General features: G+C 43.8%; 1 protein-coding gene across 2 annotated transcripts; it reads left to right on the top strand.

The window, feature by feature from the left end:
* The first annotated feature begins 2 nt into the window (after positions 1 to 2).
* Positions 3 to 24,922, top strand: LOC143211498 (F-box/LRR-repeat protein 2). 2 transcript variants are annotated; one of them, XM_076429246.1, is made up of 9 exons: positions 3 to 212; positions 8,132 to 8,362; positions 9,404 to 9,471; positions 9,694 to 9,823; positions 10,806 to 11,267; positions 11,358 to 11,549; positions 11,881 to 11,982; positions 12,745 to 12,960; positions 13,635 to 24,922. In XM_076429246.1, the coding sequence occupies exons 1-9, from the start codon at positions 183 to 185 to the stop codon at positions 13,740 to 13,742; spliced, it is 1,539 nt and encodes a 512-aa protein (XP_076285361.1). In that variant the 5' UTR covers positions 3 to 182; the 3' UTR covers positions 13,743 to 24,922. The 2 variants fall into 2 exon arrangements, with proteins under 2 accessions (XP_076285361.1, XP_076285363.1); XM_076429248.1 differs by lacking the exon at positions 8,132 to 8,362 and having other exon boundaries at positions 4 to 212.
* The last annotated feature ends 514 nt before the right edge of the window (positions 24,923 to 25,436 follow it).

Genomic DNA, 25,436 nt, shown 5'->3' with positions numbered 1-25,436 from the left:
CCCCTCCCTCGTCCCGCCCCCCATCCCAGGAAATACTGGTGACGGCGGCACGGCTCATATTCAGTAGACTCGGCCATTTCTCTTGCGACTGGTTCGGCCGCGCCGTGTATATTTTTGTTTCTCCGTTGACGACAGTGCGGGTACTCCCGGAAAAGTTTGGCAAGATAACGCGACGCAAAAGGATGATACACTCCGGGCGCTCCAGGCTCGAGGTAAGTGTCCGATCGTGGTGCGAGTTCGGAGCCGAGCCGAGCCGAGGCAGTCGCGCGCGCACACACGCACGCACGCAAGCACGCACGCACGCACGTACGGCTCTCGACCAGCGAAATCTGACAGCGCTTCTTCGGAGGTCCGGGGGGCCACCGTGGACGACCCGGGGGCAACAACGGGCACGGTGAACCCCTCCGAATTTACATTGTGTCGATCGTGGGACACGAACTACTCCGAAACGGTCCGGGGACCGGAAAAACCGAGGGGGTATTTGCTGGGAGGCCGAGGCTGGCTCGTGCGTGTGTCCAATGTTGTCATTGCCGAGGCGAACAGCTGATCCGCTCCCCTGGCCACCAGGCTGCTGCCTGGCAACGATTTCTCGCGCTCCTTATCTCCGCTCCCGTCACCACAGGCTTATCCGTCGGCTGCCCCGATAAACAATCTTCTGGGACACGATCTTCCTCTCTCTCTCTCTCTCTCTTTCTCGCTCTACCTCGCTCATTCTTTCCCTCTCCGTCTCACACGATAGCTCCGTCTTGCTCCGTCCCTCTGCGTGGACAGCTCTAAAGGCTTCCTTACATTTCGCATCGTTACCATTCCGCGTATATACCTCCGTCTCGCTCTCTTTCCCCCTCTGTCGCTATGCGTGCCCCGCTCCATCTCTCTCCCTCTATCGGGCAGCGTTCGTCGCTCGGTCTCGCTCTATCCGAGCACAGTTCTCCGTTTCTCTGATCGACCAACCAACCAGTCGACTCCGTTCTTTGTTCTTTTCGTTCTTTCTTCTTCCTTTCCGTCGTTCTCGCGTTTTCTCGGCCCCGGCGACGCTCTGTCGTCATCGTCGACGAGATGCCACCCCTCTCCCCCTACACCTCGATCCTGTGTGTACGATCCTTTCGGTGTTTTTCAAATTTTTCCCAGACAAGTTCCTATAATGGACCACCGTGTTTCGATCCGTTTTCCTTTACTTTGTGTTTCCATGTCTTCATCTCTCTCTCTCTCTCGCTCTTTCTTTCGTTCTTCACTTTCTCCTTCTCTGTCCAACTTGATTTATCTCTGTCTCCTGTCCCTGTCTTCTGCCTGTTTCCAGCGTTCCCTCTCTTTCCCACCGTGTTTCTCTAGACGTCTGTCTCCCTCACTCCATCCTTTGTTTTTCTACCCATCTCTCTCGCTCTGCCGCTCTCTCGCTCTCTCTTCCTCCGTCGTCGATCGTTATGCGCTATTGGAATGTCAATGAGCGATGTCCTTCTCGCCGGTTGACAGTCGAACCTACAGACCGAAATCGACGATTTTCCCGAACGAATCGCTCGTACGCTTTCAGCTTGTTTCTTTTCGATAACCACCCCGACCCACCTCCCAACCACCTCTTTGTGCGCGCTGCTGATCCCTCGTCTGGCTGGGTTGTTTGGGTTCGCTCGTGTCTGGAGAAATCCCCACTCCCCCCGTGGAAATAATTTGCGATTCGATTGTGACAAACAATAGGAGTTGTGGTTGATGATACCAGGTCGTTCACGTGCACGACAGTATTTACCTTTCGGGTGGGAATGGGTTTCAAGGGTTGCGGAGGTTCCGTGTTTTGCTTTGTTTGTTTTTATCACTCGCACTCTCTCTCTGTTTTTTTACGATTTTATATTTTTTCCGATCTTTGTGCATTCACAGTAGAATTGAGCAGACGAAATTGAAAATTGTTGAAAACTTTCAGAAATTGAAGATGTCAATTTCACCTCTATTTTTATAATTTTCTATTCTTTCTGATCTGTATGCATTTCTGGCAAAATTGAGCAGATGAAATTGAAAATTGTTGAAAACATTTAGAAATTGAAGATGTCAATACATGATTTGTCCTCTATTTTTACAATTTTCTAGTCTTTCGGATCTTCATGCATTTCTAGAAGAATTGAGCAAATGTAATTGAACATTGTTGAAAACTTTAAGAAATTGGAGATGTCAACACATGATTTCTCTATTAAAGTCATTAAGGGAAGAAATAATAGTTCGCGATTAGACTGCGAATTGTGTGCATTTATGATAGAAATGATCAAGTACAATTTTACGGGACAGGAATATTAAAATTATTTCTAGCCTACTGAAATGATTAGCCCCTTGCACTAGAACTCGCGATTTCGAGCAGAACCGACTAAATATGTGTTATCAATTTCCGTGAGACTGAAACAGTAAATAAACCAATTTTCTCTTCCTTCTAGGAAACTATGAACGACAAAGAAGTTCTAATCACACTGCGGCCGTGAAAATAAACCGTAATGCAAGGGGTTAAATAACGAAAGAAGACGAACTTGTTGTGTGATTCAGGTAGAAAATTTATACGAATGTCCGCGGTGTAATAAAATCAGTGTTCTTTTGTTGCCACCTGGACGATTTCGGATCGCCGACAAAAAAATAAAACAAAGAAATGTACCAGGTGGTATCCGCCATCTCATCCACGTCCCAGAACACGTTTCCATCGGCTGCTCGCGTTGATGGTGTCCGATTTGGAGGGAAAACAAACGGGCTGGCTCGCGAGGGGCCGTTGTAAACAGAATCGGCGCGCGCCGCATGTGTTACGGCGAAATATGTAGGTGGTTTCGATGAGGATCGTCGTATTTCAACTTTCACGATTCGCTACTCTAAGTTTTCGACTAATCGACCACGCAAAGTTGCTTTATTGAATCCGCGAAACGTGCCGTAGCAGAGGTTATCGTCGACTAACTCAATAGAACATTTCGGGGGTCTTATATACTCTAATGGATTATCTTATTTGAGGGTACAAAGTTTCGGGACTGTTGATGGTACAAAATATTGGGACACTGAGTCAGTGAAGATCTTGGATTGGGACGTGTCGCGAGGGTCGGCATCTTACAATTAGTCTTATCGCGGGCCGTGACACGTGCATTATCAAGCTGCATCCCGCGAGTTTCCCCGCCGCTCGGTGCATTCATCCTGCCCGACGACACCGAATCGAGTTCTGCCACTTGGAACAATCTTACCACCCCTGGAACCTACCCTCGAGAACCCCAGACTCACCAAACAAGACTCAAAAATCTCATGAGAGATCTATTATAACGTCAGGTACAAACAAAACCAAAATAGTCGGAGCAAGTAACCTCTACAAACTAAAATTAAAGGTGTACCACTTTTTTCCCGGTATTGTTTTTCCTTAAACGAGCAGGTTACAGTTTTTTGGCAGATCTGCATTGTCGCTCTCTGATCACTAGACTGCGGATCTTTATGCATAATAAAATTTTTATACATCAATTGCAAGTTATATACGAGCTAAGCAAAAATTGATTTTCCTCGTTAATGATTTTTATATGTAAAAGATAGTATATTGGAGCATTGTTAAGCTCTTTTAATCTTTTCCCTGCTTTAAATTACACCTACTCATTTTTGTCATAAATGCATAAAATCCGCAGTCTACTGATCACGTACCCTATAAATTATTGCTTATTGTTTATATCGCGTTCCGTTTAGTCTTCCACTCGACCGAGACGTACTCGCATTCGTACTGGATTTTATTTATCATTTATTTGTGTGTGTGCATCAGCAGGTTACACCTTTCGTTGTGGCAATCTGTGAACGATCTCGTGATTAGGATCTTGATCTTGGATCAAGTTTTTTAGCAGATCTGCATTGTCGCTCTCTGATCGCGTACCCTATAAATCATTGCTTATTGTTTGTATCGCGTTCCGTTTAATCTTCCACTCGACCGAGAGGATTTTATTTATCATTTATTTGCATCTCTGTGGCCCCTGAATTAGTTTACCCGTCCTTTTCTCGAAGCACCGCTGAATCGTCGATCAAGGAGCTGTATTATTCGTGTTATACTTTATTCACAGTTCTCTCTTCGATCTGTGTCTTTGTCCCGTTATCTCCTCAGCCCCTTCGTCCTTCGAATTATTCGCTCGTCCATTCCGATGTATTAGGTCGGTCGGAAAGTAATTTCGTTTTTCGCGTAGAGATGGCATTGCTTCCATTTGTTATTGTTATTACTTAACCTTATCTTAAATCGCAATATCGTGGTACATATCTTGACAGGTGACACTTCGTACGTCGTTCCCTGCTTTCTAACCTTTTGAGCATGTTTTGTGTCATAGCATTTCCATCACATTTTACTTTTTGATTACCGTTAAATGGTAAAAAATTGGCTTCCATTTCCCTTCGAGAAAACCAAATGACTTTCCGAACAACCTAATAATTGCATTCGCTTCATTCTGGAAAGAAGCACCACGTGCGGTTTTATTGCTCAGAATTGCGTCGAATCGATTCAACGGAACCCGACAACTGTGTCTGACCATCGCATACCCATTCTACTTGTCGCAAACGGGACCCTCGCGCACCGGCTACAGGTCTATTGAAATCGGAGCTTACTGTAAAACAATTCTGCTCGAGCGCGTCCTCTAAACAGTATTGGATACCCGTACACGTGCTGGTCTTGCCGTGAAAAATTGCGGCAGTGCAATACTGCGACGTCTGCGTGTGGAAACAGGGTCCACGGGAAATGAGAAAGATGCAAAAATCTAGCTCCTTTTACACGAAACAACTTAGCCGTTTGTTAGAGGCTTATAACTCGGCACTGGGGGCAGATGGAGAGATGTAATTTCGTACACTTGTTAAATGCTATCATGTCTCAATATTGACAAAACATTAATCTTCCAACATTAGTAGGTTCCGAGATATAGGACCGCAAAAATCGCTAAATTTGTCACTGACTGACTGACTGACAGATCATCAAAACCTTTTGGGTACTTCCCATTGACCTACAAGCTTGAAATTTGGTACATAGGTCCACCATAACAAACACTCAAAGGAACAATTATCAAAGTTTCCATTGTGTCAATCGTAAGACACGAGAGCTACATCAAACTTTCTTTTCCTCTTTGGAATTATTATTCCAACAAGTTGGAAACAATTAATGCATCGTAAATGCACTCTTCATACTGGTTGCAGTGAAAAATTCTCTCATTGCTCACCGACGTTTCCAAAATTCGTTAGCTTCCCGATTTTCCGTGGGACCCTCGAACGGGACGATCGCGATTACGCTAATTACTGGGTGATTCACGGGCGAAAAGGAACGGAACCATCGCGCAGCTTGCAAAACCGCCATGGAGCTAGGAGCTCGAGGCTCCCGGGGCATTTTTGAATAATGGAGTAGCTGGAAAGAGTTAAGGAGAAAAGAGATTTCAGTAATAGAGTGCAATCTACGAGAACGAGCCGCGAAATTTAGTGGCACGGCGCGGCGCAGAAGAGAAAAGTAGAGGGAGGAACGCGTGGTATTCAAAGGGAAACTCGAAACAGGGACAATCCAGCGGGAGAAACGCGCGGAATTGAACCTCCAGCGGCGATGCGCAATGGAAACGATTATGCAAGGAAGAAGAGGGGGGGGGCGAAAGAAACACGGCGACGCCGCGAAAAATATTTCGGAATTCTATTTTCGACGCGGAGCATTTCACCGGAGCGAGGAACGCGCTGCATTTGCGCTCGGCTGAGGCTCCGAGTGCCATTTCACCGCTAGGAAATCGACTCGATAGACGATCTGCATCAAAAATTGTCGGCGTCTTATCACTCCGCAATTGTTTACTCCGCTGTGGAGCCTCCTGTAAATAACTGGAACTCGAGTGGAGAAACATCTTTCACTTTGCTGCTGTTTTACCGAACAATCGACTCCCGCGAAACTTTTCTCGGATCGCTCACCTGCAACTCGAATGCGTTTGTTCGATCATTGTTTGCGGAATGATAATTCATCCGACTAATGTCGGATGGACTAGAGACGGACTTTTTATACTGGGTTGGCAAATAAGTTCGTTCGGTTTTTGTGATTTATTCCACTCTAAAAAACCGAACGAACTTATTTGCAAACCCAGAAATTATTGTACTAAATTGAACGTTATATTTCTTCCCTTAATGATTTTCACAGAGGAGAAATCATAATTGACATCTTCGATTTTTAAAACTTTTCAGCGATTTTCAGTTTCAGCTATTCAATTTTGCGTAACAACCTTATTTTAATTGGCAGAGGAGGCTCGTACGGAGTTGCCTAAACTTGGCGATTTAGGGCAAGCATGACCTACATTTCTTATGTGTGTGTGTGTGTGTTAATGTTCGTTCATAATAAATAAAATAAAATGAATTGACTCCACACGGGATCGGCTCGCGACTCGAAACGCGTCCACGAAGGGAATCACGGGAACGAGGTGAATCATCCTCGGCGGAAGATGATCCGATGACGACACGATCTCCAAGATACATTTCAAGAGCAAGTCGCGCAGATAAACCCGTCTATCGTCGATTGTTAACAGAGCGATGATGCAACGTGCACTCGATTGTTCGTAGCCTTGAATGGCCTTGCTCTTCGGGGGATCGCGCGGCGCATTCGAAAAGCACCGGGACTGACGCAAAGAGCAACCCTTTGATTGATTGTGTTCACCTAATCGGTGCGTTTACGTCGCGGTAACCCGAGCGAGAAAATAACACGGGTATTTATCAATCAAGCGAAATGCGTTTCAATTTCCCTTTTAAGCATGTCGTATGTTCCGCTTGGACATAATCGCAGATTAAAGACAGTCGATTAGAGTCACTGATAACTCGACGAAGGATCTTTATGGAGAATGAAGATGTCCTGCATTGATTTCTGGAAGCAGGAGTGGAATGGAAATGTATTTCTGGAATGACCGTCACGAGGCCGACTCGACAATGTAGTAGAGCAAGGAGTTAGGGTGTCGCAGTCCCTTCGAAGGAGTTCCCCGTCTTTTAAATCGTCCTTGTCGAAAAGTCGAGGTCGCGAATCGCGAAGCAGCATCAATCCTGAAGCTGCGAAAGGGTATTTATAGAGGAGATCGATACGAGAACCGTGTGTTGCGATTACTTTTTAAATGCTCCGGCCGCGGCCGTCCCATTTCCCCCTTTTTTTTCGTCTCGGCCGGCTTACGGGAACATTATTCGAGATCCGCGTGCGCTCTCGACTTTTATCGAGCACGCGGAAGTATCTATAAAATCGCGAAAGTATCCAAATAAATTCGATCCTGTAATTTTCACGAGTAGCAGAGCTCCATTCGTCCGACCGAAACTAGCCCGGTGTAAACGCGGCTTAAGACACGATAGATTCCCGACGAAGGAACCACGGTCCTCAGAGATTCTGGGCTAAGTGGCGTGTCGGTCCGACAGTCCTCGTACAAAAAGGCAGCCGCCTGCCTACTCGAAATAATGGCCGAAGCCTCAAGGAACGATGTCCTTATTTTTCATGCAACCTCGAGTCGTCTCGTTCCCGATTCTCCCCCCGGCCCGTTCCAAACAATCCAGCGATAACCGATACTGGAACGACTGATCTCGATCGCTGGCTCTATTTAGGCCAATTCGGGCTCTTGTCAGCTCTACTTTAATTGCTAATCACTCCCACGTAGCATTTACATTGAAAGTAGTGATTTTATTGAATGAAAATTAATTTGTGTGCGAGAAATACTGTAATTTCTCGAGAGATGAGAAATAACCAATTATAAAATTTCTCGAAAGTTTCTCGAGAAAGAATTCTCGAGAAAGAAATAGTATATCTACACTATATTTAATTTTGCATTAAAATAAAACCAGCGGAGGCTAAAGCCCCATGGCAAATCCGTCCGAATCTCTTTCGATTTTTCCACTAATAGATTCAACGAATAATAAATAACCGTCCGGGTCGCGCAGACCAGTCGATTCTCGCGGGTCATGCATTTTTCGAGAGCAGCCTAATTTAGGTGAGCCTGGTGTGTCCGTGTCCGTTTACTTTTTAATCGCGTGGCAACGACAAACGACTGTTCGAACGTGTCCCTGTGACCGAAGGAATAAAACGGTGTTGTGGAATCTTTGCTCGATCAATGTTGAATGAATCGTGATTTCGCGGTTAGATCGCGGGGAATGAGGGATCGCATGATCGACGATGATCCGTTGTTTTTAGAAAAAAGTAAGTCGCGTGGGCGTGGGAGGAGGGGGCCAAGTCGGGCAAGGGGTGCAACCGGTTGAAGAGTCCGGCGCGAGCGGTCAGTGGTGGAGGCAACAGCACCCATCGTATCATCATCATCATCATCACCAACATCATCACCATTACCATCATCAGGCCGGTTATTACACGTTGCCATCGCACACTCACAACAACCCCGTCACTACCATGAAGCAGTCTTACATGCAGGTTGGTCCACATGTGTATTGCTGCTGTCGTAACCGTTCCGACAATGAAGTTCGCGAAAATTGCTGGCGACCTCGTTGCTGAATGTCAGCTTGGCCATCACCACCGCAACTCCCTTGGGAAGCTATGCACCGATCACACGCTTTTCTCGAACCCTGTTCGGAACAAATCTGCTTCGATCTTTCAGGAAAATTCTAGCAACACGCAATTGCAATTCTTCATTTATCTGATCTGTTAGGTTGTTTGGAAAGTAATTTCGTTTTTCGTTTAATAGACTACGGATGTTTACGCAGTTTCCAATTTTTGTAGACAAATTTTGAGAAAGTGCAATGGAATAAAATTCTGTTTTTAATGGGGGAACACTCTTTGTAGATTTCCTGGAAATCTTCATGAGCCATAAATGCATAAAGATCCGCAGTCTCTTTCGCCGCCTGAATGCAAGAACTAGGTAACTTACAATTCTTAACTTAACTTACTCGAGTAAGTTACTTAACTTACCATAAATAGAAATCTGTATTTATTTTTTACCTACTTTGAACACACTGCTCGCTAAATGTTTCAGATTACTTTGATAGGTTACCCAGTTTTTACGTTAAATTCTACTTGATTTCTTCTTTAATACGAAGTAGATAACTCAAAATGTCCAAATTTCAAGTGACCTAGTTCTTACATTCAGGCGGCGAGTTATTACTTGACCTTACTTTAAAGGATCACAGAACAAAATGGTATAAAGCTTATTTTAAACAGTGAAAAATTCGCTTCTATTTTCCCTTAAGAAAACGAAATGACTAAAATATGTGTATTCAATCTGTGATACCGATGCACAGTTTCCCGAGGGGCACGAAACAAAAAACTCTTCAACGAGGTGCCCAGCGATTTCCCCTAAAAACTTCGGGGAATTTTATTGTCAGACCTCGAGAATCGCAATCATTAATCAATCCAGCCATATTATCCCGCATAATCGACCGTCAGAACAGTCTCGAAGATCTCCGATCGATCCTAGACATATATCTGACCAGTTTGTGTTTCTGTTTTTGGTTACAGCTAACATGGGTGTTTCATGACGACGAGGCGCAGATAAATAAGAAACTGCCAAAAGAATTGCTGCTTAGGTACCGTAAGCGTATACATACACATGTATCTTTCCGGTTCGATCTCGCCTAATCTCTCCTGCTCTTCTCGATGCGTAACACTTTCCTGTTTCGTATACCGTTCTCTTTCTCGTCTCGATCTGTCGTTACGGTGTCTGTTTTCTCTCTTCTTATTTAACGCGAATAGATCGTTAAATTAAGACCGGGCACGCCGAAGTAACACGATTGCCGTACGATTGATAGAATTCTCTCGTATCTGGACGTGGTGTCGCTATGCCGGTGCGCGCAAGTGAGCAAAGCCTGGAACGTGCTGGCGCTGGACGGGTCCAATTGGCAGCGAATCGATCTCTTCGATTTCCAGCGGGACGTTGAGGTAAATCGAACTGTTGACGCGTTGCTCGCCTGCTGTGCAACTTGTTAACGAAAATCTGGCAATGATTGCTAACGAAATCATGATCCGAGTCCCCTTGATAGCCCCCGAAATCGATGTACACCCCTGGCAGAATGTACTGGTAATTTTCTCGTGGAAAGGGATATCGATATATTAACACTTTAACTTTAACTACTTAGGATTTTCTATAATTGTGCTATACCAAAAGAAAGCATTTTTTTTTTTAATATTATGAGCTTAAATGAAAGTACTACATGAGGGTGATTATTGAGGGTGAATTGTTAGCTCACAATGAAAATTGCTGTCACTCTTGAGGGTTCCATTAAAAAGTGTTTAGCAGTGATTTTTCAAAATTTAAATAATGTGTTAGCAGTCTGCAAATGGTTACTCTGATTCGTCAGTAAACATTGCCATACTATTATTCAAAACGGTTTTTATCATTATTCAGCGTAATCATTATGCCAGGCGAGTGACGCGTCAACGACAAGAACTCAGGATTAAGGTTTGCAATCCCGCGGAAAGATGTGGAATTTATTTGAATCCCGATGATGATAAAAACATTTCCTGCTAATAAAAGAGTAATCTCTATCACCCTGTATAATTCGTTGTATCTAACAATTATGAAATCGTGTGGTCCATTCATATAAAAGTTATTCTGATTAAAATTGTGCGGAATCATGCTCCTTACTGTATATATAAACGAGATGTCTATAAATATAATTTTAATTGAATCAGAAAAATATGTTCAAATTATAAAACACAATTTTAATTCGTAGAACTTTGAAAATAGAATCGCGAAAAGAACAAAATGATGCAACAATTTTGATAACCCGCATAGTCCCGGAATTTGCGGCATTTTCCTATTTAAGAAATGCGGGACCAAAAGAATGACGCAGAATCCTGCGTGATTGCAAGCCGAACCCAAGAGTTTGGGTGTCTAACTTCGTGTGGTCGGATGGTTCAGGGACCAGTTATAGAGAATATATCGAGAAGATGCGGCGGTTTCCTGAGGCAGCTGTCGCTGAGAGGATGCCAGAGCATCGGGAACAATTCGATGCGCACTCTGGCTCAATCCTGTCCGAATATCGAGGAGCTGAACCTGAGCCAGTGCAAGAAGATCTCGGATGCAACGTGCGCGGCCCTCAGCAGTCACTGCCCGAAGCTGCAACGGCTGAACCTGGACTCGTGCCCCGAGATCACAGACATCGCCTTGAAGGATCTCTCCGACGGTTGTCCCCTTCTTACACACATCAACCTGTCCTGGTGCAAGTTACTTACCGATAATGGCGTCGAGGCGCTCGCCAGGGGTTGCCCGGAGCTGCGCAGCTTCCTCTGCAAGGGCTGTCGTCAGCTCACCGACAGAGCCGTCAAATGTTTGGCTCTCTACTGCCAAAATCTCGAGGCAATCAATCTACACGAATGCAGGGTACCTACTCTTCTAGATCGTTACGATCGAATATAGTTTCTTCTTCTTCTTAACGCCATGAAGCACTTTCAACCCCTAAATCTGTTCCAGAACATAACGGACGACGCGGTGAAGGAACTCAGTGAACAGTGTCCACGTTTGCACTACGTCTGCCTGTCGAATTGTCCGAATTTGACAGACGCGTCGCTGGTCACACTGGCGCAACACTGTCCACTCCTCAGCGTCCTCGAGTGCGTCGCCTGCACGCACTTTACCGATGCAGGCTTCCAGGCTCTCGCGAAAGTAAGTGCATCGACGCCTGCCGTGCTCTAATCAATTGCAACAATCTTATCCCAGGTTCTCCTAGACTCTTAGAAACATTCGGCGTCTAGAGAACCGATCTTTCGCTTCTCGGAGAACATCCCGGAGATCTCCGAAGCGAAAGAGTACAAGTCAAAAACATCAGTGAACAAGCAAAATATTAGTAGATAATTTCTTCTTGTCTCGAGGACGATGTACATTATTTCGTCGAAGATTTGACTTGTGCTCTTCCGCGTCGATCAGAGACACAGTTATCGTTTCACAAATGTTTTGACGATGATCTGACCGATGCTCCGGATGGAATCATTTGCAGAACTGCAGACTACTCGAGAAGATGGACCTGGAAGAGTGCCTTTTAATCACAGACGCCACCCTCATTCACCTGGCCATGGGCTGTCCCAGATTGGAAAAGCTGGTAAGCCGGTGTTCTTCGATATTCGAGTGCACGCGCATTCGAATTCGCGTTACAAGTTCATTAGCATAACGGTTCTATAGAATAATTTGTAAAAACAGCACACTCTGCTCCACACTTGTCGCGTTGTGCCATTATAAATAGATCGCGGACTTTATCTGTTCGAACGGAATACGTTAGGAAAATTAACGACGGGTTTCTGCGTCGCGATTTTCACGTTTCGTGATACCGTACGTCGCGTCGACGTATGACGATACCCATTCATCCGGGAGGAATGTGCGCCGCGCATAATGTAGCGAATCAACTAATTAATTGTTTTTGCGAATGACATTACGTGCCACGATCCCCGTCTCGAATTATTGATTGCACTAACAATCTTTAAGAAATAATTCGCCACAAACGTTTCCATCTCCAGAGGTTGAAGGCCGCTTTCTACCCCTAAGAAGCGTATTTAGCCGAAACAAAAGAAAAGAGAATTTAATATTTCTCGGTGTTTAATAAGTACGTTAAATTTCATTTAAATCAGTGAGTATCAGTTGGGTAGTGTTACTTGTAAGGGGTGGCATTTAATTTCTATTTAAAATTCCTCATTAAAGTCGTCGACAATGATGTAGTTACAAACGGTCCGCTGTCCGAGGGTGAAAGTAATTGAACGTTGACACGCGTTACGGGGTGTCCTAAAGGGCTGTCCGTTCGCGTTAGCGTGTGTATCGATCCTACGGATGGATAAATAAAGTATTCCCATCGACTGGTTTCTGAAAACAGAGTCTGTCGCACTGCGAGCTGATCACCGATGAAGGCATCCGGCAGTTGGCTCTCTCGCCGTGTGCGGCAGAACATCTGGCGGTGCTGGAACTCGACAACTGCCCCCTCATCACAGATGCCAGTCTCGACCACCTCCTACAGGCCTGCCACAATCTCGAGCGCATCGAGCTTTACGACTGTCAACTGATCACTAGAGCTGGCATACGTAGACTCAGAGTATGTCTCGAATTTTTTACCTGTCTATCCTCACACGTGCCAAACAGCCGCGATCGATCGTGTCGCGAGGTAACGACGTGGAACATCACGTTTCACTTCGAAACGCCAAATAGCAACTTTCATCCTGATCGCGGTCCCGAGTACACTGACCACGTGGGTCATACAGGGGGGGAATATTCGGAGGAGTATCCTCGAAGTCGTGCGATGCCACACAAACACAGTAGACTCCCTCCCAATATATATTGGGTATTGGTAAACCTATGCTTTCCAAAACATGCTCTATAAAAAAATATGTAACTCACGTAATTTTGATTGTTTTTCCTTGGAAAAATTCACATGCATACTTTAGATACCAACGAATATGTGTGCGAAATCCCAATTCGATCAGCTCAATAGTTGTTGTGAAAAAAATTCCTAAAGCTCCTTCCTCGGGGGAGGCTACTGTGCAGAGTTGGGCAAAAGTTTTATTTAAAAAAAACATTCACCAACGATGAAATTTTCAAATAAAACACTATGAATAAAGTGTGTTTAAGAAAACCCACTTGGGAAAAGTCCACTTCATTCGAAATGTTTATTTAAACGAAGTTTATTTTATAAAGTGTTTCATTTGAAAATTCCATCGTTGGTGGAGGGTGCCCAAAGAACCTGACGAACGGTCGTTGAATTGTTTGCAGACGCATTTACCGAACATCAAGGTCCACGCGTACTTCGCGCCGGTGACACCGCCGCCGAGTGCGGGTGCGTCTCGGCAACGATACTGCCGGTGCTGCGTCATCCTGTGATTCTGCAACCGAGCGACGCTGATGTAAATCGTCCGATGTACCACACGACCGGTGGACAAAATGTTGATTTCGGTGATCGCCGGTTCGCGGCGACTGTGGGACCTTCTCTTCTATTCGTCCGGCCCGGAACGAAGCGCGGGCCCGGGGGAAATAAAATAAAAATACAGTCTGTCAAAACAAGAGAGATGACAGTGCGCGACAGACAGCGACGATGGCAGCCAGCAACACTGTCCGGGCCCAGCCAGCCGCCTGCAAGCGTCGTCGTCAACGCAGTGAGAGAAACGTAGCCTCATCGTGAATCGCGAATCCTTCGAAGTCAGTACTATACGAAACGTGTAACACGCGACGAAGACAACATTGTTTGTGTCGCGTGTTAAGCTACCCACACATTAATACAGCAACACAGACAGACAAAGACGGTGAGAGATACATGTGCCCATAATTATGAAAGTGGTCCAAGTCATGTATTTCTTGTTTCGAGATATTTAACCTTCAGTTACTCTTTAACTGTTTACACGGATCTTTATACGACTCCAATGTGAATCAACTTTTGTTCAGTAAAATAACTACTTCAATGCAAAATGAATATTTGCTAGTGTTACAAGCACTAACGGTACATTTTCCACAATACCGTAAAAATAACATCGAATTAATTTAGCGTAAAACAATGCGATGCGAAATAACTGATGAACTCATTTCCCTTTCAATTATGGGCACACATAAGAGCGCGCGTTAACATGCACAGTCTTTCTTCGCACAGTGTTAGCGGACCTTTATGCGGACCTTTAGGCTTCCAAAAATGTTCAAAAAATGCTAGGATATAATTACCACAGAGTTTAGTACGATTTTAATTTATTCCAGATGTAAAAGGCTACTACCACGGAAACTGAGATTCCATTTCATTCCACATTCTTAAAATTCGTCTAGAAAAATTGCATAAACATCCGGCAGTCTAGTAGTAAAGTATCATCATTGCATTAGTATTGCCTCGGAAATATCCGACCTCCCCTAGTAGCGGGGATGAGAAAGTAACACTATCCATAGAGACGAGAGTGACACTATGGGAGGGAAGACTGTAAACAGAGACAGGAGACACACAGACACACAGAGAGCCGCTGCTGTAATTAACGTACTGTTAATCGACGCTACTATCCACTACTATACTCGCCGCTGTTCGATAACTATTCCGCGCGGTCCGTTCAGCCGTTTCTACTCGGACGAGAACCGTTGTTGTTGTTTCGACGATGACGTCGTCGTCATCGTCAGAAGATATACACACACATAGTCGACGGGCAACGTAGTCCGTCGACGATATCCTCGCGAGGAAAGAAATTCCGGGTGTCACACGGGTCACCTCTGTTCTGTCGCACGAGTCTACCCTTCGCCGACGAACCTCTGTCGCACCCGTAGACAGTTTGTTGGACAGTGAAGTTGTCTCTTCTCGTGTTTACATTTGAAAAATACGACCGCGTGAAGCTTGTCCGAGGAAAATTCTGTCACTCGATATACAAAGGATAGGTTTAGCGAACAGAGTTTCAAACGAGTTCGTAGAATTCGCCGCGACCGAGCTTCAGTCAATCAGTCGGTTACCCCTCTCTAACTTCCGGTACGGTGGAAGTGAGCGCTGGCGCACAGTTCTGAATCAGAAAACTTTTTATAGAAATGAGATAGAGGGATAATTTCTTTCTTAATGGGAAGAAAATAGAGTTTTTAGGTAGTTTTTTAACTTTGAAAGTCCGCGTTGAACTCGCAATATTACAAGAAAATTGTGATTAGACTTTTTCTGGACACGCTATAAATAATTTCCCGTAGATCTTGTCACACTGTGATTGCAAATCCGGTTGTACAACTTACTTCGGGAAAACTGTCAAATTGACACGAGGAACGGACGAGGTTCAATGCTCTAGAAATATAAATTTTACAATACAAGTTGAACACTGTAGAATATATTTATAAAAACTGCAGTACAGAACAAAGTACATATGTTTGTTTAATTGTCGAGCAAAATCGGCTCGGAACAATGGATTTCGCATAGCAACGAGTGGTTCGAAAGGGTCGACGATTATTTAAACAATAGTAGATCGATGGTACAGTGTGTGGAGACAGTACGAAAAATATTTTCCATTGGCTCGTTCGTTTAGAAGGTGGGGGTAAACTTGCTTATTGACCGAGGAGGCAGTCGCGACTCTGACGCGAAAATGCGTCAACCGTCCGCGAAGGGTGAATCGCACCGTCGTGGAATCACTTACGCGTGATCATCCGCCATGATGCATTGCGTATTCCCGCACACGTTCCGATCCTAGACACACGTAATGGCCGAATTTTATCGCTGTTTTCGATGTTCCACGCGATGAAACAAAACAAAGAAAACGCTACGAGCATATGTATATATACGTACATACATGCATACATATATATATATATATATATATATACCATAATACATATATATATATTTTTTTAGTACGACGCAATCCTCTCTTCTGCTATAGACGTTGAAACTGTCGATGAGAAACGCGCATTCTACACAAACCGAGTCGCCTAACCGAACGCCGCCCATCACTGGTGAACTATTTACCGTGGAAATGGAAAATGTCTCGAACGAAAGTTCGCGTCATAAACAATTGTTTACGATGTGGCAATCAACTTTTTATTATCTCGCTCCGTTATCGAGAAACGGTGGTACAATCCCGTCCATAAGTCGCCGGATACTTATTTAAATTTGGAAAGACTTATTTTATGACATTTTTAAAATAGAACTGGGGCAATTGTGTTCCAATTTGCCCCATTGATCTTATCCCATAATTTCTCAATCTCTTTTCCAAATGTATGATAGCTACACCTGTTCAAAATAAAACAATCAAATCAAGCTGGAAGCTTGCATTCTTTAATTACCACTTTGTTGAAGATGAGTAAATGTTCGCTGATTTATGGACCGGGGTGTGTACACACTGTGCTTAAAACATACTAGATTTATTTAATCTAAAAGTGTTGAGATTTTCAAGATTTTTGTAACACTAAGTAAAACGTGAAACGTTAAAAGGAATGTGAAATAGTCGCTTTTGGTTACGGAGAGGCTGTAACGATTTCGAGGTGGCTTTTGCGTCTCGATAGACCAGCAAGATAACAAAATAGTTATTAGCCCGCTGTAATCTTTCCACTGTACTGCGTATTTTCCGTTCGAAACATTTTCCCCGCACAGCGAAACAGTTTAGAAGTGATTGGAGGCGGTTCGAGGGTGACTCATACTGTAAGCGTCCACGATTATTATCAACAAAGTGCGACGCGTTGCTAATCTCATTCTCGAACTCTAACGAATAACTGTCGCGACGCGCGCGCGCGTATGTGTGTTCCTGTAGCAGTTTCTCGACGAACACTGCCTATTGTAAACGTTATCGATTTAAAAGAAAACAAAAGAGAAAAGAGTTACCGAAAAATCTTTCGAAAAAGAACATAAAAAAAAAGAAGAAGAAGAAACCGAAGAAATAAAGAAAAGAAACGTGAAGTAACACGAACGTCGTAGAGAAAAATCGCAGGTTTTTTCGAGTCTCCGTTCGCGGGGGACCGGTAGTTTATACACAGTCGTTTGTTAGTGAAGTACGTCGTACGCCTCGCCACGAGGTCAGTGACAGACACATACACGGATTATTATGAATAATCGTAACCAACGAGCGAGAACCACGACGCCCACGAATTTCTTTCCTTTGTCGCGAGGCATTGCGCGCCGCCGAGCACATACTTAAACGAAAAAATAACGCGTACGGGACCGCTGATCGATTGTCAACGGGGTTTGTTGACTGCCCGGGGAGGCGAGAGTCCGAGTCAACTCGCGTTTAGCCCTCGGACGTCGGGTCGGCAGCGACCAACACCCGTAGCACATACTTCTCCGAGATAAGCCAAGTCGAAAAACCGAAATAATAATTTATCGTACTTATACAGCCGGTGTACAAAGTATTCGTACAACTTTTAAAAACGAATTTTTCAAAATTGGTCTCAGCAGCTTGAGTTTTTTTGAGACATTAGAAGGATTAGTTTACTAGCTAATGTGTAAATAATTTTTCTTTGTAATTGTTATTGGTCGCAATTACGAAAGGAACAGTAAAGACCACGATTTTTAAATGTTTTATCTGTGTCTGTAATGAAAATTTAATACATGTATTTTGTAAATCTAAGCAAGTTATATATATGTACAAAGTTTCATTGAAATTGGCTGACGGAGAAAAAGCTACAAGAATAATAATAAGAATAATAAGCTAAAAGAATTTACGGTTTGCGATTCATTTAAATCGCAGATTCTTACGATTTTTGCTATTTTCAATCAATTATATATTTCGTAACACATCCTGGATCGATTTCGATGAAACTTTGTACAAGTATATGTATCTGACTTAGACCTACCAGAAGCGCCTTCTAAATTTTCATTACAGGTACAGATAAAAAATTTAAAAATCGTGACCTTTACTATTTCCTTCGCAATTACGACCAAAATCAATTTTTAAAAAAAGTTATTTACACATTACCTAGTAAACTACTCCTTCTATCGTCTGAAAAGAAACTCAAGCTGTTGGGTCCAATTTTGAAAAAGTAATTCGTTTTTTTAATGTGTACGAGTACTTTGTACACCGACTGTAGGTATTGTTCTTGAGATAATGCGCTTCAGTGGTCAGTGTTTCGAGTAGTAGATACGGTCGGCCATGGTCAGACGCTGCTACTGTGGCTTTCGGAGCCGATTATCTCGGACTACCTCAACGTACTATAAAATATGACTCACATTTGTTCACGGAAAGATATCATTTTTATCTATTCTAGCTTCGTAGGAGGTTTCCATTGTTGCATTATATTTCTAAATATTACGAGTGCTCGTATTTAGCAGAGTGTCCTTGACGACAGACGTCAAGGTCGAAGTCCTTTACTTCTTCGAACAATTACAATAGATTGCCGAAACATGTTACAATTGTTGCACCGAATTTTGCTTGGGTCTGTTACGGGCATTCTAGAGAATGTGTATAATGTGTATAATGGGCAGGTATTTCACAAATTGCTCGGACATTTTGTACCAGATGATTGCGAAATTCAATGGTTAAATTTTAAAGAATACAGCGCTATTAAACAATTATATAGTCACCATTCTACAATTGGAAAAGAGAATGGGAATATATAATTTATTTTTACACTCAGCCGTGCAGTGCAGTTTGTGACATCTATGAAAATCCGGTACGAACTTATGCAATCATCTGATATATTGGGTTGGCAAATAAGTTCGTTCGGTTTTTTAGGTTGGGCGGGGTGCGTTAACGCTTAGTACTCGAATGGTGACTCTGAGGTGCCACTAGTAGGTTGTAAAGAAAGAAATGCATTAAATGGCATTATTTTTTCGAGCTTTTCGAACTTGTTTTCATGAGTTTCCTCCTGGTAAATACGTCAATACTATACTATGAAGCTCGGTTAATGCTAAAACTCAAATTTTTTGAAATTGCGACATCTGGCGTTTTTCCTTGCAACCACAGAACTCGCTCTCGCATTCTACACATTGCCCAAAAGATCGGACCTCCGATACCAGGCAGTTCCAACCTATTCCCCTCCGACAACTGCAAGGTCCCCCACCATCGAACCTCTTTACAACGTATGCGTTCTCTCGTGGGGGTAGTTTCCCACTACTATACATTATAACGATGAAGTCTAAGAGTGGGGGAAGAACCTAAGCGGGGAAGGTGCCTCGAATAGCTCCGGAGCCACTCGTTGGAACTGCCTGTTCTGTACAATGCCCGCCTCAGACACAGTTCCCGTAACATATCTACCTTTCACGCTCGACTCGGTTCTTCTGGTGAAACAGTTTGATATAATTCGAGCAAAACCGTGGACGTCCGAGGGTTAATACAGCCGCCGGCCGTAAAACGGTGGCACGTTCGAACCAAGATGATTGCATTTCAACGGTGATTCGCGGTCAGGTCTGCGGATCACCATCGAGACCCAAACGTACCGTATTTTCTTCTCGACGGCCCCGAACACCTGTACATTTCCCTACCTTCGTTCCCCGTTGTTCCCCTCGTTGCTGCTTCTCTCTTCTATTCTCCTCGTTCGTTTCCCCTCCCCTAATTTCCCCCCATTCCCCCTTCCCCCTCCCCAACCCCTCCGTTCCCTTTTGTTTTTGTAACTTGTCATGGACTAGGAGAGCACAGACTGACAAAACGAATCAAAGCGTTAATGCGTTGAAAACCGATTCACTTCGGGGCCCAGTGACCGACTCGCTGGCCTCTCTTTTACTTTTTAAGCCTAGGTTACGGATTAGTGGCGGTACGGGAGCCGTGGAAACGCGTAGATCCTTTGAATGGATCCTCGGACGATCGTTCACGGCGTTGGTGGTTCGGTGACTTTGCAATTCGATGACTGCGTCGGAGACTCGAGGCATTCACGGCACAATATCATTCGGTTCTTGCTGTCGAGGATGTCCAGGATGTTCTAGACAGACTAGAAAGACGTCGCCCGTAGAATTTTCGAGGACTCGGGCTGTTTACCCTGGACAACCGTGACAGCAAAACACCTTTAGGCGATTGCTCGTTCGTTCTCTGGACCTCTACTTCCCTCCCTCCCTACCATCCCTACGCCCTTCGTGACGGGTGCACGCGATGCACAAAACTGTTCAGAATCGATGAACGCGAGACATGGACGCGATCATCCGAAGTTTGTACGGAGAACGCGAACGCGGAGACCTGATTCCAGATAGCTAGACTAGCAATGGAGATTGTCGTTCGTTCGGGGTTCAATCGATGGTTAATTCTTGCTGATAGCTTGCAACCCCCTGTAGGACCCTCTTCAAATTCGCTACAACTTCGACGAGGAAGAAACTCGTGCATTATCAAGACGCAAGTGGTCTAAGTCAGAGATACTAAGTCAGAGATACGAAAGAAATACTTCAAATACTATTTAACATTTTAAGTTTGATTTCGCTTGAAGAAAATAGCATTTTAAATGAGATATACAATTTCGAAAATAAAATATTTCTATTTGAACAATCTGGACCTCAAAATAAAAAAAATTTGCCACCGAACAAACAGACAAACAAACAAACAAACAAACAAACAAGAAAGCGAGCTAATAAAAACGTAATAAGAACGAACTCGGTGCAGAGTATTCTTAGACTCGTTCTTCAACTTCTCGATCGTATAGAATGTTTGAGACTGCTTAGTTGTTCAACTAAAAATGTGATAGGTTGTATAAAGTGCCGATGAACGCAGCAATAATCCCTCGACTCCAATAACAATACAGATCGTCTTGAGAAAAATCATTTAACGCAAGAATCGGCTAGAAGAAAGAACCCCGAACAGCCTCCGCCTCGTTTCATCAATATACCGGGTGAACCGCTGCGGTAATAGTCGAGAGCCCCGTGTGGGCGTGGTCAACGCGCGGTAGGAGGAGTCGCGAGGCACGGTTTCGATTGGAGGATATGGAGCGAGTTCGTTCGGGTTCGTGATCGATGTGTGATTTATTTTCGCTGTGAGGCGAATCATGTCGGCTATGTGTAGCATAACATACAGTGCATATATTTTTGTCTTGTCGTAGCGAGGATACTTGACCCGGGAAAGGGACGGCGGGATTTTTATGATCGCGACGGCCGGTCGAGACCAGATTCTTCGAATTTTTTCAATACACGAAAGGAGGATTCAAACGGTCCATCTCCCCCCTCTCGCCGTCCTCCCACACACACACACCCCTCTCCCACGACGTGCAATAGCTCGCGTGACGAGAACGTAATGGCGCATTGCGCGCTCCGTTGTTTCGACGAGTCGAGAGCCAGCCACGGGCACGATGACACGATGACGATGATTTTTGCGATGCGTCGTCCCGTCGGAAAAATCTGTTTTGATCTGCGAAGGAACAAAGGGATGATGTCGAGAAAAAGAGAGTATCGATTTGTTAATCCTTGCTAGCGTGTAAGAACGTACACACACACACCGCGTATATTTAATAATATATAGCGTGTAAACGGAGGGAAATACCGGATGAAGCAAACCTAGATATGTATATGTATATATTATATGTACTTATATATACATATGTATATTGTACGCATATATATATATATACATATACACACTCTCCACACACAGGACACGGATGCATAGATATATATATGTACGTAAATACATATATCTATATATGTACGGAGGAAGAAAAACAAACAAAGGTATATATATATTAACAAAAAATGGGAAAAAAGCAGTATAAAAAATAAATATATATAGATAAGATATGTTTTATACGCTGCATGTCATCCCTAGAGGAATAACGTGATCATTGTAAAGTGTCGTTCGAAGTCGAGTGTCTTTCTTAATTGTTTCGTTTTTCTGATTTCTTTGACGATCGTTCTAGCGATTTAAGCGATGCTCGTTTGCCAATGCACGATTGTTGTTCAACTGCGAAAGAACGTCACTCTGCGGAAGGGATTCGGCGTGGGCAAGTGCGCGCGGATCAACGAATCTCGTGCCGACGGTCACGCGGACCGAAGAACAACCATCTTGGGAAACGTAAAAGTTCACAATATTAATTATCAGACTGCGGATTTTTATGCATGTATGAAGAGATTGGCTAGGTGAAATGTAAAACAGTGAATAATTAGAAAAGTCTAAAAATAGTGTTATATTGTTTTCGAGTGTAGAAAACTGTTAGGGGGTGAAATAAATTTTTATTGAACTCCTGCTGGCCACAATCGCTGCTGAACATAATGCGCAGTCTATTAATTATGCATAAAATAGAGAGCGGTTGGATCGATGCGTACGATGCATCGCAATCTATCTAGATGTACACCGGCTCGGCGGGAGAAGTTGGTGATCGATGGGACGTGTCGATGCATCAATTTAACATTTTCAGTCGTCGATATTGTGAGACCGCTGATAATCGTGGTCATGATCGAGGTCAGTGACCGTGTAACCAATTGCGAGAAAGGTCAGTGACTAACATTGCCGGCTATGACCGAGGTCAGTGACCGCGTGATCGTTGGCATAGAGTGCAGGAAAACCCGTTGACCGGGCTAGGTAGGAAAATCGTGATCGATACATCGAGCAGACGATGGATCATTCGTGAAGGGAACAGATTGGATAGTGCCTCAAGAATCACTCGCCCATTAGAGAGACCTCTAGTAAATGATTGTCGGAGTGTGTGTAATCTTTCTCAACACCGTTTCGAACACTCCGCTCGTCCCCTGGGAGTTTCCGGGGAGTAGAAATGTTAGTTAGTGTTGTGTAAAGCTCGAGTCTTCGAAGCTCCAAAGCTCAGTCTTAAAGACTAAGTTTCTATAGAAGAACTCTTTAAGACTGAGCTCTGGAGCTTCGAAGACTCGAGCTTTATACAACACTAAATGTTAGTGGCGCGAGGACGAGCGATTTTCGAGGCGCTGTCGTGCTATAGTGAGACGTGAGAGAACCGTTCGATCGTGTCCGTAGCGTAACAAACGGTAGCAATCGCAGCGATGCGAGAGGAAGCGTGATCGAGGGGGTGGTTAAAAACGAAGCTTCGAGGCCGAGTGATCGAGCAAGTGTTTGGCTGTGCAGTAGAATAGGAAACAGACAAGAGAAAGAAAGCTAGAGAGAAAGAGTTTGAGAGAGAGAGAGAGAGAGAGAGAGAGAAAGTGTGCGTGTGTGTATGATTATACGAGAAATAGCAGAGAAAAGCGAGCGAGAAGTGCGAATGCCGAGTAATAACAAAGCGAGAGGGTGTGAAAGAGATACAAAAGAAAACAGATTCAGATGTTAATCGAAGCCAGCGAAAGTACATAAGATACACACACGATGATATATTATATTTCCGGTGATGCGTTCCGCTCCATATGTACACACACTGTTTAACCGCGGCATACGCAACCTGTTGTTTAATTGATTAATTAATTCTCGTTACCGAGTCGAGTACGTACACGCGCATGTACGCACGCAGTCTGGATTTCCGTTTTTGAGTTTCCTTTTCCGTTTCTGGGAAGCAAGACAGAGAGGGTGAGAATTCAATTCGATTCGAATAATATCGATATTACATTCGGATATCCGTCTGATCCGGGGCGAACGTTCATGCCCCGGAGAGTCTTTGATACAAGTGTGCAACACACTGCAAAATGGTCTACACGTGTCGGCCTACACGTGCCTCACACGAGAAACACGACGAGCCTCTCGCGATAGTCGCGAGGGATCGTTGTCGCGTGACAGAACAACTCACGATTCACCATTGCGTTGAACAAGTGCGTATCTATTAGGGGATTCGTCCATTTTGTCCCTTCACTAATTTTTCATCCGAATCAAATCGGTCGAATCTACTCTCGAAACGCCCTTCAACCCCCTGGCAGCACGATTTTCTCCAGGGCTTGCCTTTTTAAACAATCCGATTAAATGAAGAGGACAATTAGTATTCCTACGTGTCTATTTTATTTCAACTTGTGAGTCGAAAGAAATAATTGTTGTACTTAGCATTTTAATCTTAGTTTTTAATTGCTCGAGGTTTTCGAGAATTTGCAAATTTTCAGAGACAAAATGTGCAGAGTGCACATAATTAATCGAAATTAACGTTGGATACGAAGAAAGAGCATTTCGAGAGCTGGAAAATGACATCTCTCCGGAGCAACACTAATATTTACGCACTTGTTATGCATACATGTATCGTTACACACATGTATGCAAATCGCTTAGAGATCGGTTCGCGCGTAAAAAAAGAAAAACGAATACTGTAGCCGATTTCATGGACATTTTCGCTGCTTCGAAAAAAGCTGCAGTCTACCATGTATATATTTTCATTAATGTATGTATAATAAAACAAACAAAAAAGTATATTCGAGACAACGATCGGCTCTGTGTTTTAGTGGTCGCTCTCTGTCACTCTGCGACCGGTGAAGCTAGAAAAATCGGTGCGAGAAAGGGTGAATGTTGCGAGAGAGAAAGAGAAAAGAAAGGTAGATAGATAGAGAGAGAGAAAGAGAGAGAGAGAGAGTGGATCGATCGAACTTTCGCGTTTCGGGAACTATTTTTCGGCTTCTGAACAATATACATATTATCGCAACCGACGTATTTCTCTTTAGAAATAAATCTTGATGAGGAAACTCCGTGGATATTCTTTGTATTTATGTAAACGGCACCTAATCGCGTATATCACCTTTCTCGCGGAAGGTTCTGTGTTGATGTCAATAAATTTTCAGTGATTTCTAAGTCGTTTTACCCATGTCCCGGATTTTCTTGTGGGATCGAGGCGATCCTGATGCTGGTCCTTGAAGAGCCATAAAATCATCCCTTGATCCGTGTGGATCAATTTATGTATTTCCTTCTTTTGTATTGAATGAATGGGAACCTCGACGAGTGTTTGGTTAATGTTTTAATTTTATTATTTGATCGATAGGTCTCGTTTTAACCCTTGGCACTCGAGTTTAGCGGTGACTCGGAGAGTCGCCACTAAAAGTTGCTGTACCATTATTCAAAATATTGTTTGCATTATATTAAATATGTCGGTATCTAATCAATTACATACGCATTATAATCAATTATAGAGGCAATGGACATATTCTGGGTCGGAAGAAATGTTTAATTCTCGAGTTAAAATAGTTCTACTGGTAATTTTACTAGTAGTAAATAGTAAACATTTATTTTTCAATGTCTTTTTAACACCATCCGCGATTACTTCTTTCCGCGTGTCCTTACCCGATCCTTCTCTCCTCCTGAGTCTTGC

The sequence above is a fragment of the Lasioglossum baleicum genome, chromosome 8 (genome assembly GCF_051020765.1).
Source record: "Lasioglossum baleicum chromosome 8, iyLasBale1, whole genome shotgun sequence".
Taxonomy (NCBI): domain Eukaryota; kingdom Metazoa; phylum Arthropoda; class Insecta; order Hymenoptera; family Halictidae; genus Lasioglossum; species Lasioglossum baleicum.
Note: the sequence above shows the minus strand (reverse complement) of the source record. Positions and strands in the feature narration are given on the sequence as shown.